The sequence below is a fragment of the Diaporthe citri genome, assembly GCF_014595645.1.
Source record: "Diaporthe citri strain NFHF-8-4 chromosome Unknown scaffold_4, whole genome shotgun sequence".
Classification (NCBI taxonomy): Eukaryota; Fungi; Ascomycota; class Sordariomycetes; order Diaporthales; family Diaporthaceae; genus Diaporthe; species Diaporthe citri.
In genome coordinates this window covers 1,477,393-1,490,244 of record NW_025064849.1, presented here as the reverse complement: position 1 = coordinate 1,490,244, position 12,852 = coordinate 1,477,393, and the positions used below count along the sequence as shown (strand labels likewise).

Here is a 12,852-nt window from a genome sequence, read left to right as displayed (position 1 = left end):
GGCACGTGTGTGATGATACAGAAAAGAGCATGTACACAGTACAGTATACATATTTATAAGTTTTGTTTTGGGTCGAAAAGACAGGCGGACAGACAACCAATAGAACCCAAACGCCGCTCCAACAACCAACCAAGTAGCATACAAGTAAACCAGCAATAGCGTTCAAACAAGACCCAACCAGCCAATCGGCCTCACTCGGAATACCCCTACGGAAACCGTCCAGTCAGGGGAGAAGGCAGGCGAAAATCTCGCCGGTGGGATCGAGCACCGCGCCCATGCACCGAGCTGTGCGTGGGAGAGCCGACTAGCCTTCTGGAGGACAAGATGGTTGTCTACGACGACTTGAAGGCCTCCTTGATCTCCTTCGCGTATCTCTCCCGTATGGTTCTGCGGTTGAGCTTTTGTGTCCCTGTCACGAGGCCCTGTAGCGAATATTAGCGACAGATTTACTCCACAAAAGGCAAGCCGTATCCGGAAAGGCAACCAACGAAAGCCCACGCGAAGGCAGTTTAAAAAGAACAGAGACGTTAAAGTGGGTGGGGAAAGGCATGTTAGAACTCACACTCTCTGGCGTCCATTCCTCATCCGTCAGGACGACACCACTAATCATCTCGAGCCCCGTGAGGCCGGCAGCCTTGCCCTGGGCGACGAGGTCCTTGAACACTGCGCCGCGGACCTTGCCGTTGCGGACCAGCTCGTGGATGCCGCCCGAGACGCCGAGCCCGGATGCGATCTCCTTAATGACGGGCTCGCTGACGAAGATGACGGCGATGGGCCGGGGGTGGTCCGAGTCGCCGTGGATCATGAGGTTCTGCACGGCGCGCGAGCCGCGGTAGGTCGCCTCGAGCTTCTCGAGCGCGATGTACTCGCCGCCCTGCAGCTTGACGAGGTTCTTGACACGGTCGATGATCTTGAGGTGGCCGACGGCGTCGAACTCGCCGATGTCGCCCGTCTTGAACCACCCGTCCGGCGTGATGGCCTTGGCCGTCTCCTCCGGGTTCATGTAGTACTCCTTGAGCACGGGCTTGCCGCGCACCAGGATCTCGCCCTGCGGCGGCGTTGTTGCCGTCGAGTAGTTGAGCTCCGGGATGCTGACCAGCTTGCACTCGATCGCCGGCGTGACAGGCCCGCAGGCGCCGGTCAGTTGGAACTGCTGCGGCGAGCCCAGAGCCCCATTACCGCCTGTCTCGGTCATTCCGTACCCTGTGAGCATGGGCGCGAGGATCATAGACATGAAGTGGGCCGTCTCCTTGGAGATGCCGCTCGCGCCGTTGACGATGAATCGCAGCCGGCCACCGGTGAGCTTACGCACCTGCCCGAAGATGGGGCGGTCGAATATCGTCTGCAGCGGCAGGTTGTTCTGGACGAGGAAGGACTTGGCGTTGAACGCGCCCCAGAACAGGCTGCGCACCAGGAACGACCCACCATTCACGCGCCCCATGACGCCCTTCTTGATTGTCTCCCAGACCTGGGGGACGCCGACCAGGATCGTCGGGGCAAGCGTCCGCATGTCGCCCATGCAGTTGCGGACGTTCTGGTCCGACAATGTCCGCGCGCTACCGTACCCGAGCGTCGCGCCGAAGAAGAGGACCAGGTTCTCGACGACCATCTCGAAGATGTGGGCCAGGGGCAGGTAGGCCAGGATTACCTCTTCTGTGCTGACACTGTCGCCAATGACGCCCACCAAGCCGGCCACGGCGGCTATGAAGCTCTCATGCGTGACCGAGACACCCTTAGGTGGGCCGGTAGATCCGGATGTGTACATTATGCAGTATCGATCTTGAGGAGTTGGGGGCTGGGGCTGGTACGGGTTTGCCTCGCCCAGGGAGGCGAGCTCGGAGGCGCTCAGGACTGTGAGGTCGGGGTGGGAGGACTTGAAGGCGTCGATCTCAGACTGGGGCGTGGGCAACGCGATTGACTTGTCGTTGTATATGATGATCTTGACCGTCTCTGCCTTTTTCAACGCCCCCGACGCCGTCTTCAGCAGGTGAGGGTCTGTGAACATGACCTTCGGCTTGCTCTGCACCAGGGTGTGCAAGACGCCGTCATGTCCCAGGGTATCGTAGGCGGTGACGATGGTAAAGGTCTGCGACGAGCAGGCGTGCGACAGTGCGAGCCAGTTCGCGCTCGTGGAGGCAAACATGTGCACCTTGTCCCCCCTCTCCAGGCCCAGATGGCGCAGGCCAGAGGCCAGGTTGAGCAGGTGTGTCTCGTACTCGCCGTAGGTTATGAAGGAGTAGTTTGACAGCTCGAAGTACTGCCACTTCTTGTCGACCATCTGGGTCTCGCCATCGACGATCTTGGGCACCTTCTTGGTCTCCTCGTGTATCTCGATCAGCTTGCGGGTCCCCATGCACCTGTCGCCGGCGTGCTCCTCTGCGCTGAGCTTGACGAGGGCAAAGACGGTGTCGACGTCGGGGGCGGGCCGGTCGATGAGGCCATTCTTTGCCTTGGGGTTCCGGCGTGGCTTGGTCTCGCCTTCGATCTCGGGAGCGCCGGGGGCGTCGATGGTGAAGGGGGGCTTCTCGATCTGGTAGAGGGGCCCCAGGCCGGAGCGCCAGCTCTCGGGGACGTTGAGGTTCTGCTTGCAGGGCATGATGGGCAGGGGCAAGCAGAAGTGTGGGAGGGTGCGCGTGTTGAGTAGCTGGTAGGCAGCGATGGAGAGGAGCGGGAGGAGAAGGGCGAGTATTAGTAGCAGGGGCGAGAGGTTAGGTCGGGCCCGTGTTCGCGTCCGAGGCTGTGATCGAGGTCGAGGTTGACGTCGGCTGGAGCTCCGAGGGCTGGTGGGTCTCTGCTGCATCAAGTGGGCGAGCTGTCCCGAACAGGCATCCGCCGAGTGTTGCGACGACGATTTGATGATTACCTGCGAGGAGTTGTAGCCACGAGAGAAGGATGACGACGTGGCCGGCAAAGGAGTGGCTGTGTGTGCTGTCGCGGGTGGTCAGCCTCGAAGCTCCCTCATCTGAACGGTCCGTGGGACCTGCCTAGCTTCTTGGTGCTTGGTGCTTTCCGTAGCAACTAGGCGGGCGCATCAGTCAGTCTGCCCGGTGGGAGCGAGCGGCTCACTCCTTGGTGACGTTTGGCCTAGATTGAGGGCTGACCTATTTCGGCATCAGCCAAGCTCCACGCCAATCTCTGGGCACGGCAAGGCACAGGCCCATCTGCAGTCCGGGCTCCGCAAGGCCTCGATCCACGGCACGCTGCAATGGCGCGCCACGGCTGCATGGCTGAGGATTCTCCATGTCTCATTTCGAACCGTTTTCTGGCTTGTGATAGTGGGGTCTCTCACTCGATCAGCAGCAGATGTCATGCCACCATCACGGTGATCAGTCACTCAATGCCATGCCAGACTGAACATAGGGGGGCAATTGGATAAGTCTGCAGCTTTGGCAGAGAAAAGAGGGACGACCACGACACCGAACAAGAGCCAGGGAAGACCTCGAGACCGTCATGGCTGGCAGCGGCACAGCCTCCTCGGCCAAGAGCTGCAAGGTGTCACGCATGCCAGACAAGGTTTGTTGGGTCCGGATCGGCGCCGTTTCCTGTCGGTCCCCAATGGCTAGGCATGCGATAATAAGCTAAGCTTTCAATGCTACTGTTACCTGTCACAAGTCCAGGTCCAGGTCCAATGCCCCGGCGACGGGCGAGCCGACCAGCAGCCGCCGTGACCTCGGCAGAAAAGCCACACGAGGACCCTACCTAGGTACTTCGTTGGACCCCACAGTCACGGCACAGATCCGGTCCTGATTTCCGCTGAGCCTCAGAGCCAAGCCATGTCGGCTCATCCCTGTTCGGCATCACACCCTAGATGCCTCGCCTCATCCCGACCGCCTATCTCCCCATGGACATGCAACATGTGCATCTCCGGTTACATACTGGCCCTTGACCACCTCGCTCCTTGTCAAGGCGGCCGACGAATCTCCGCCTCCTCCAGTACTGATGCAACGAAGAAGACGCCGACGGTCTGCCCGAGAGCTTTTTTCCACAGCCGAGTAACATGATGCTCTTAGATCACCGGCGCCGAAGATGTGGCGAGCCGGTATTCCCGAGCGCGGGTTCTCAATTCCCTGGGAATGTGATACGCGGATTATCGTACGTTCCCTTCTACACGGACGGTTTCTTGTGGGCATTGCTACATCTCTTGACACCTCGGAACCCCGCCAATGAGAACTGGCGAGCAGGAGTCAACGCAGTATCCAACTGGAAGCTGCCTCAAAGTTCCACAGTAGAAAGCGCATTCGAGACACATCATTCGAATGATATCGGGCTCTGTCTGAGTCCAGAACATGTGGGTAACATGAGACGGCACGTCTCTTCACATTGAACTCCGTTTTTGTTCATGTGAAGACGCGGTCAAGATATGAAAAAGCCATAAGTTGCATGGACGTATGAGCTGAGAGCATTTGATCCACATCTCCTTGTCCAAGTCAACTTGTACATCTCAACCTCATAAAGCGCTGAGAGATGTCACTGTTGAGCTCTTAGCGTTATCAAAACGGACTCGTAGTAACTATCAATGCTATTGCGACGAGGCTTGTCACCGGCACTCTTTAAAGCAATGCTAATTTTAGCGAAGCGAACTCGACTTCTTGTAAGAAATTTAGTAGAGTGATTGAGTGTTACAAGAGGAGAGAGACGCGGAAGTCAATGGTTTTACAAGTGCAAGGGACAGAGAAACCCAGCAGAGTGTCGAAACCCTGACAGGGAGGGAGAACTGATCCACATCTTCGCCCCAGACAGACCGCTCCTGGTGCTGTACCACGCCGGGAATCAGCAGGATATTGTCCTTCTTCAGAAGAAACTGCCCGTCCAACAGGTGGTCCTTGAGGAGCACGCGGGAAGAGATTCCGACAGCGTGGTAGTGGAAGACCCCCTTGAAGGCGGAGAGCAGGATCGGACATTGACTCCTAGTGGAATCTGCGTCGATGCTCCTTGTGGCATAAGAGGCCACTTCGCCATCCAGACCTCCGCCCGTGTTCAACGTCCGGGAGGCTTCCTCCCGGCAGTCTGCGAAGACAGTAGAGTCAGAAACGATGTAGTATACCAACCAGAAAGTTGCCGGCATAATGTTGCTGAGTAATGCGATCGAAGTCGTCATCTCACTTCTTGCGATATCTTCAAGAGATGATCCTTCCGAGGAGAAGTACTGGCAGCGATCGTGGATGAAAGTAGACGTTTGAGGGTCCTCATCCCATTTCTTCTCGTAGTAGGTTATGTAGGCCTTTAGTAGTGTCTCGTGAGCTTTGATGCGCCGTCTTGCCGTAATGGATGGAAGGGATCTAGTCATGAGCGCCAGTATCCCTACCTCGAATTCTCCGTGGATAGCAATTAGCAGGATTTCACGGAGACGATGTACTGGTCTGATTGTTCCTTACCGGAATGCCTGCACAGCAGAGTCGTCCCGGAACGGATTCTGGAGCCCGTAGATGCCTTCGGCCGTGGCCATCATGACTTGATGACTGATCCATTGGCACATATCTATGGTGGTGTATCCATTTGCCCCGACACGAGACGCCAGCGTGTCCATTGGCGCCATTACGTATTGGACGGATCTCCTGTTCAAGGCATCCCGTCTCGTCCTTGGAAGCCAGGTTGCGTGAACAATCTTGGCCAGGCTTTGGATGTGACCGTGATCATCGATTAGGTCATGGCCAACGATTTTCACTGCACTTTTGCTGCTGCCCATAATTGATACTGCCATTCAAACCATCACGGGCACAAACGAGATGATGCGCACCTGCTTTTGGACTGCCGTGATAGGGTTGATGATTGGACTACGTAAAGGTGGATCCATGGTAGCCGCAGAGTGTAGATCGGGGGCGGCTGCTTACGAATTGGTAGCTGTAGCCATGCGTTCTTGGGATGAGTGCTATGAGTATTCTTTTGAGTGCTTACCGTTGTGGTTTAACCCAGTATTTTGGACACCTCCGCCACATGCTAATCGCTGGACTGATGAGACTTGGGGAGGTTTCAACGGCAAGCTGTTCTGATCTGGACCGAGTAAATCGCGGGACACCTGATAGGTAGATAACAAAACGGGCAGATATATTGTGCAGACTGAAGCGATTCTTTCTGATAGATAGGATGTTCATTTAGTGCTACCTGCGAAAGATCTGCTGAGTAGCTTGACTTGTGTGACAAGAGAGGCAATTGCATTGGGACAGGCAGAGAGCTCGGGATCCAGAGGAATGGAAACCATCGAGTGGGAAACGACATAGACAACAGGGTGTGTGCCTAGAGAAGTGCGGCCGTGAGCTGATGGTTACCCCTGCTCCCGGTTGTCTCAATAACTAATCAGCAGGCAACCTGCAGACCAACGTGCACCAACGCGCAGAAAAACAGCAGACGCATCCGAGGCCTGTGTAATGTAACACAACGGCCAAAGGAGCGGTTGGTGCAGGAGGTTCACGCCACCAACGTTCGGGATGTTCTTTACCGCAATCTTCATCCCGACTCCCTTCCCGCTTCTTGCCCTTTTCTTTAAAACTTCTTTTCTCGTACTCTATTCGCAGTCAATCATCAGTTTGAAATTGTACGCGTAAATAGGTGCGTCTCAGACAGCTACTCGTGCATTTTCCCGGTCTTTCCATCATGTCGACGGCCGGATCCGTGGGTGCGCACACGCCAGAATATCTAACCTCATGGCGGCTCTATGCTGTCACTGCATGCCTATGCTTCAGTCAATTGCTTATTGCACTTGATACGAACATAATCACCGTGCCATTGCCGCGAATATCTTCTGACTTTAAGGATCTGGAGGAGGTGGCGTGGTACAGCACAGCGTACATTCTCACCATCACCGTTTTCCAACCCCTGTTGGAGACTATTTACAAGCAATGGAATTCCGCCATCGTCTATCAGTTGACGATCTTCATGTTCGAAAGTGAGAAGTCCTCCGTCTGAGAAGTTTTACCTCAATTATACTGAAACTATAACTCGTCTTCTGTTTGCAGTTGGTTCCGTGCTCTGTGCCGCCTCCGTGAACTCTCATGTGTTTATACTGGGGAGGGCAGTCGCCGGGTTCGGGGCTGCTGGTGCTCTCTAAGGGGCTTTGAGCATCATCAGCCAGACAGTGACTTTGGATCAGCGTGCCGTGTACACAAGTGCTGTATTATGTGTCTTCTTGATCGCAGTCACAGTTGGTCCTGTCCTTGGTGGCGCATTCACGCAAGACGTGTCGTGGAGGTGGTGCTTCTGGATGTGAGTCATGTACAATCTGTCATTCGATCTTTTCCATTATGTTTTCCTTCATTCACTTATCGAATTCTTACCGTTTCATTATAGTAATCTGCCCATTGGTAGTGCTGATTTGGCCGGTCTCGCAGTATTCATGAGGTTTCCCAGCCGCTCCGACATGTATCGCTCGCTGCCCTTGAAAACGAATTTCAACAATATGGATCCTTTGGGCTCCATACTAGTCATGGGTGCAGCATTCTGCTTCCTCCTGGCGTTACAATGGGGCGGTGATTCAAAGCCATGGAGATCTCCAGACGTGATCGGATGCCTGGCCGGTGGGGCCATTATTGGGGCGCTGTTCGGTTTTTTTTTTTTGGCAGTAGAAACGTCAAGAGTATGCCTTGATTACGTCAAGAATATTCAAAAAGCGTTCAATTTGGATTAGATCCATATCATTATTCTTCTTAGGAGCACAAGCATACGCTGTAGGTCAACTGCATTAGGTCTTTCCTCGACCCGCTATGTGGGCACCGTACCAACGAAATCCAGGTTCCCTTCTTCCTCTCGTTCTGTTTCCAAGGGGTCAAAGGAGTCAGCCCAGTTACTACCGCCATAAACTTTATTGCGCGACTTATCCCACAGTTTGTGTCCGTTATTTCCACGGGTATCCTCGTCAAGAAATACGGACACTATATGTCTTACGTGGTCCTAGGCGAAGTCATTTGCATTAGTGGGTTAGCTATGCTCACACAGTTAAAGTCGGAATCAAGCTCTGTATATTGGGCTAGAGCCCTTGTGGTCACTGGCCTCGGCTCGGGAATGGCAATGCAGATGCCTTACTCCGCCATCTCGGTCGTTCTGGCAGACGATGATATTCCAGTTGGCAATGCCATCGCTGTGTTTCTCAATCAGCTGGGTGGTGCACTGGCAGTGTCTTTGGGACAGACTATTACTCTCACAACTTTAGTCACCTTGGTCCCACAGCGCTTGCCTGACTTATCTCTGCAGCTAGTCAAGGATGCCGGCGCGTCAAATCTTTCATCTTTGCGTCTCAGCATCGAGGACATGACAATTGTGCGGGATATTTGGAACACGGCCATTGTAAGGACTATGATACTGGCCACCGCATTTATCGCTGCAGCGCTACCTTTCACGCTGAGCATGGAGTGGTTGAATGTGAAGACGGAAGCGGAAACAAGGAGACAGGCGGGTGCTTTGCGAGCACAAGAGAACGCACGGGAGGGTAATTTCAGCAATAAGCCGGGCGAGTGACGATTTAGAGTGGCAGGCTTGATTTACATATAAATCATGTTTCTAAACAAGCGAGATGATGCTGCGGGCTTTTCTCCAAAGGTGTATTCCGAACCGTTATACGAAAATCTCGCTTTCGCTAGAATAAAAGTAGATATCGACATACGAACCACAGGAAACTTCATGTAAGCCTTCCCAATGGTGACCCAAGGCCATGCACAGAAAGCGTTCCGTGATGCCGTTGCAAGATGATGGTTCAAGTCAAAGAAGCGCAAGGTTTGGGGGAAAGCCTATATTGCTCAAAACATTATTTGCCGTACACTAATATGCCGAAACTGATTTTGTAAGACCAGCACTCGACGAATCCGGAATCATATCGTAAAATAGTCTCAGCAGGTAAATATTCTCTCCTGACACAGTGGCCATCCTTGTACAGTTACTTACGAGTACCCTTCTGATATGTTGGCTCTTAGCAAATATTGATTTAAAATCCCCTGGGCGAAGTTAACAGGTCGGCGGTGAATGGTGATTCTAGAAGCGATGTCACTAGTTCTTTTCGGGAGAGTAGCGGCTACTGATGATCTCTTACAGTATTGCTAGGTATAAATTTACTCTGTGCTCTACCATTAATCAATGAATGGGCGGTGGGGCTGCCAGCTCCACCATATAGGTTCCCAGCGAAGGAATAATTAGCCACTTGTACATTAGATTGAGTTCAGAAGCAGAGATCGGCAATTGGCACTGCAAACATGGCGAACTGAAGCTTGAAAAGTACACGCAATTGATTCTTGCGGGAGCTTGGCCAAGGAAAAGCCTTGCACAAGACGAGGCTCCTCTATTTACACATCTCCACCCACACAGACTGTAATGTCTTAGTCCTTAGCGGTTCATTGGTGAGGGGAGGGTGCGCCAGCTGGAGATTGCGCTCAGTAACACAACATATCTGCCAGGTAGATTACGCGCCATGCGCTGAGCAAAATTCTGCCTCATTTTCACTTTCTTTGACCCTACTGTCACATATCAAATACATATGACGTGTTGACGGTTTATTCTGCGCAAAGGTCTAACAGAGGACACTTGAGTGAATGTCACACAACTAAGTGGGCATCTGCACTCCTGGAAGCAGAAGAACTGTATTCAGGTACATATCCTCACTCACCGGCTGCATGCGCATTTCACAGTTTAGTAGGCATCAAGTACACTTGGCCCCCACATTTGGTGGGCTGTGCCCGCAAATTGTTGCCAGTTGGCCTATCCCCGAGCTGGGACCGAGGTCACGCCTTCGTCGTGCTACAGCTGCAAGGCAGCCAATGAGACATCCATCAATCAACTGACTGTGACAGTGAGCACTTGTTTCGGGCTCGGGTGTATGTAGAAGTGTATCTAGGTACCGTCGTCTCTTGCCAGGCTTCCAGTCCAAGCCCACTGATTCATGACAGGAAACGTCAACGCTGATTCTTTGTAACCCCAACCCCTCCATGCTGACTGCTTCATAAAACGGGACTTTTGGGGTTGAGACCTAGTGGTTCAATGTTTGTAATTTGGGTTACGATTATAAAAGCTCCATGTCTCCTGGGAACATTGTTATGCGGTCCCAGCAGACTGCCAATAGCTCTTTAACTATTCTCGTCGTCTTGTTCTACCAAGACCTTAACAACTTCCCCGTCCCAGATTATTCCTAAGTCTAACAGAGTGACAATATGCTCACCCTACTCAGGTCACAAAGTTCTCTTGGTTTACTTGGGGTTGTTTTACTCCTTTTCTTGGTGATATCATTCTACCGAGACAGCGTCAGGTTTCGCACAGCTCATTTTCAGAAACAAAGTCTGTGCCAGCAGCCTCCGAGATATCCAACATGGTTCCCTTACTTTGGTAGTTTGATCCCATTCATATTGGATGGCCAGACCTATCTCCACAAAGTTACGTGAGTCAACCCAGGAACTAGGTCAATGTTGGTTTGGAGTATGACACCCATGAAGTTGCGGGCTGATTTCAATCACCAGGTCTTTTGCCGGACAACTGACATCTTCTTGAGTCGCATTCTCGCCTTGGGTGGACATTTACCTCTCCCACGACCGGCAAACTGTCCAAGAGATTTGGAAGCAGTCATCCCTGCTGAAAAACCTGTTCGGGATGCCGTCCAAGTGGCTGAGGCTATACCAACCGAAACTCAACGACATCGATGCCACAAATCATGCCCATCTCACACATGATTTGCACGTGGGACTCCTGAAAGCCGTGGTTGGATCCGGATCCGCACCCATGTTCAGGCGTTTCCAAGCAGCACTGACAAAGAACTTACAACTGGCCCGCCGGCAAGCAGACTGGGTCCACAAGAGTGATTTGCCTAGTCTCGTCCACCAAACGGTTGGCCAAGCATTGGTCGAAGCTGTCTTCGGTCCTAGCTTCCTCCAAATTAATCCCACATTCATAGCTGACATATTCGCGTTCAACGAGTCGATTCCATGGCTGTCAAAAGGGCTGCCACAATTTATTTGGCCTGGTCCATGCAGAGTACGACAAAAATTGCGCCAAGGTTTCAAGAAATGGTACCATTATTCACGTGAGAATTTTCGCGAATCCATGATCGACGAGGATGGTAATGGAGACCCGTTCTGGGGATCTGCCTGGATGAGAGATCAACAGAAGCTGGTTGGGGTTCTGAATGATGACGATATGGTCGCCTCCGTGGACCTGGGCGTAGCTTGGGGGTAGGGTGCCTTTCCACGTCCAATGTCACGTCAGCTAATTTCGCACAGGCTGATGGTAAATATGGTGCCCAGCGTTGTCATGGCGCTGATTGACCTTTTTGAGGACCAGAGCATGCTGGACCGCGTACGCGAGGAGATCCAGGCAACCTACGGACAGTGCCCAGCCGCTGAGTTCGACATACGGCGCCTCTCAAGCATGCCTCTTCTTCATTTCCTCTACGCAGAAACTTTGAGATTGCATGTTTCTTCATACTCCATCGTGAGCGCCCCGGATAACGATGTTCCCCTTGGAAAGTGGCGCCTGCCCAAGGGCGGCTTGGTCTCATCAGCCCCCAAATCTGCCACATGGATCAAACCTTCTGGAATACCCGCGGGAGACTTCATCCCTTGCAATCGTTTTGGGCGGAGAGATTTATCACGGATCCTAGTGACCCATACAGCGGACCAATACTACCTGAAATTGCCACCAAGCAACTAACACAACACAAGAACTGCAACGGCAGCGACACCAAGCCATACGTGTCAATGGAGGGACTCGAGGGTCTTGGATCCCTTATTCAGGTACATTCTATATATTAGTGCCCCCGTTCTGCACGAAAATTATGTGCAATTAGTTTTGACTGACGTTCGCAACCTACAGGGGGCCAACTTATCTGCCCAGGTCGTTTTCTGGCGCAGAAGGTGATTATATACTCATGCGTGTTGTTTTCTTCGGAGTTTGATATTCGGCTGTCAACAGATTCAATCAGGTTCGGGAAAGACAAATTTGGTCTGGGTATGCAAGAACCGGAGGACGAAGTGTCTTGCTATATAAAGGAAGGGAACAAAGGAAGGGCTAGTTGAGCTTGTTTTTATGTTTCCTATACAGAAGTATTCCAAGAAACATGAAGTTCAAATGGCCCAGAAAGTTTGCCATGTGATAACATGTCTAAATTCTGAGAACGCGTTCACACCTGACCCGTCTATTTGAAATAAGTAGAACGCGGCCTTGAAGAAGTACCTCAGGAATTACCCCTCAATTCGACGCACAGGACTTGGAGTCCAGTAAGAGAGAACAGAATGTATCAGCAGAAGTCATCCTTACCTCTTCTTCTTCCGTGTCTGATCCCTTGCGGGCCATATTCACTGACGGATCTGTTGCAGCAACAAGCAGCCTTGTGGCCCGTTGAATACGACCCAAGCCAGGGTGAAACTTTGGATTGCATGCAGTGTATCAGTGAAGGATTGCATGAGCAGTTGGGGGCCATTGAGGGTGAGTAGTGGGGTGGTGCTATCATGAGCTACGGCATGGCGACTCTGATGTAGTGTAACCACCGCTCTGTAGAATCAAAGCTCGTTTCTTAGTCGTTGATCAAAGATGTAGGAAGTGTACGCTGGGTGGATTAGATATTAATAACCGTGTGAGACTGTGCCTCCGCAGAGTTCAGCAGAGACCATAGAAAGAGTTGCCTGCGGGCGCACTTATATGTAACGTAGTTCGTCATATTGCATGTTGAGTGCTCATTTAGGTAGCGAGGTAGATAGGTAGGTCCCGAGGGACTTCATCATCTAAGATCACCTCCGCCAGCGACAAGCACTTCAAATTGGCAGCGAATTCCGACAATTCCGGCCGAAATACCCTGCCTCGGGTTCCGAAAGGAAAACTTTCTGGACTCATGTCATTCGTGCGCGGACGTACTCGTTCTGAGCAAGGATCTCGGTGGGAGACTTCAGC

General features: G+C 52.5%; 5 protein-coding genes across 5 annotated transcripts; 3 read left to right on the top strand and 2 right to left on the bottom strand.

The window, feature by feature from the left end:
* Nucleotides 1-332: 332 nt before the first annotated feature.
* Nucleotides 333-2,596, bottom strand: INS49_009609 (uncharacterized protein; the record flags this gene model as incomplete). Its single annotated transcript, XM_043170337.1, has 2 exons — nt 333-422; nt 563-2,596. 2 exons carry the CDS (start codon nt 2,594-2,596, stop codon nt 333-335), a joined length of 2,124 nt encoding a protein of 707 aa, XP_043024902.1.
* A 112-nt stretch (nt 2,597-2,708) lies between these two features.
* On the bottom strand, nt 2,709-5,446 carry INS49_009608 (uncharacterized protein; the record flags this gene model as incomplete). The annotated part of the gene is made up of 4 exons (XM_043170336.1): nt 2,709-2,928; nt 3,067-3,101; nt 4,703-5,279; nt 5,376-5,446. The coding sequence occupies 4 exons, from the start codon at nt 5,444-5,446 to the stop codon at nt 2,709-2,711; spliced, it is 903 nt and encodes a 300-aa protein (XP_043024901.1).
* A 1,145-nt stretch (nt 5,447-6,591) lies between these two features.
* INS49_009607 (uncharacterized protein) lies at nt 6,592-7,045 on the top strand (the record flags this gene model as incomplete). The annotated part of the gene is made up of 2 exons (XM_043170335.1): nt 6,592-6,883; nt 6,954-7,045. The coding sequence occupies 2 exons, from the start codon at nt 6,592-6,594 to the stop codon at nt 7,043-7,045; spliced, it is 384 nt and encodes a 127-aa protein (XP_043024900.1).
* Nucleotides 7,046-7,995: 950 nt separating this feature from the next.
* On the top strand, nt 7,996-8,448 carry INS49_009606 (uncharacterized protein; the record flags this gene model as incomplete). The annotated part of the gene is made up of 1 exon (XM_043170334.1): nt 7,996-8,448. The coding sequence occupies one exon, from the start codon at nt 7,996-7,998 to the stop codon at nt 8,446-8,448; it is 453 nt and encodes a 150-aa protein (XP_043024899.1).
* A 2,562-nt stretch (nt 8,449-11,010) lies between these two features.
* On the top strand, nt 11,011-11,823 carry INS49_009605 (uncharacterized protein; the record flags this gene model as incomplete). Its single annotated transcript, XM_043170333.1, has 4 exons — nt 11,011-11,138; nt 11,187-11,565; nt 11,628-11,699; nt 11,779-11,823. 4 exons carry the CDS (start codon nt 11,011-11,013, stop codon nt 11,821-11,823), a joined length of 624 nt encoding a protein of 207 aa, XP_043024898.1.
* Between the last annotated feature and the right edge of the window lie 1,029 nt (nt 11,824-12,852).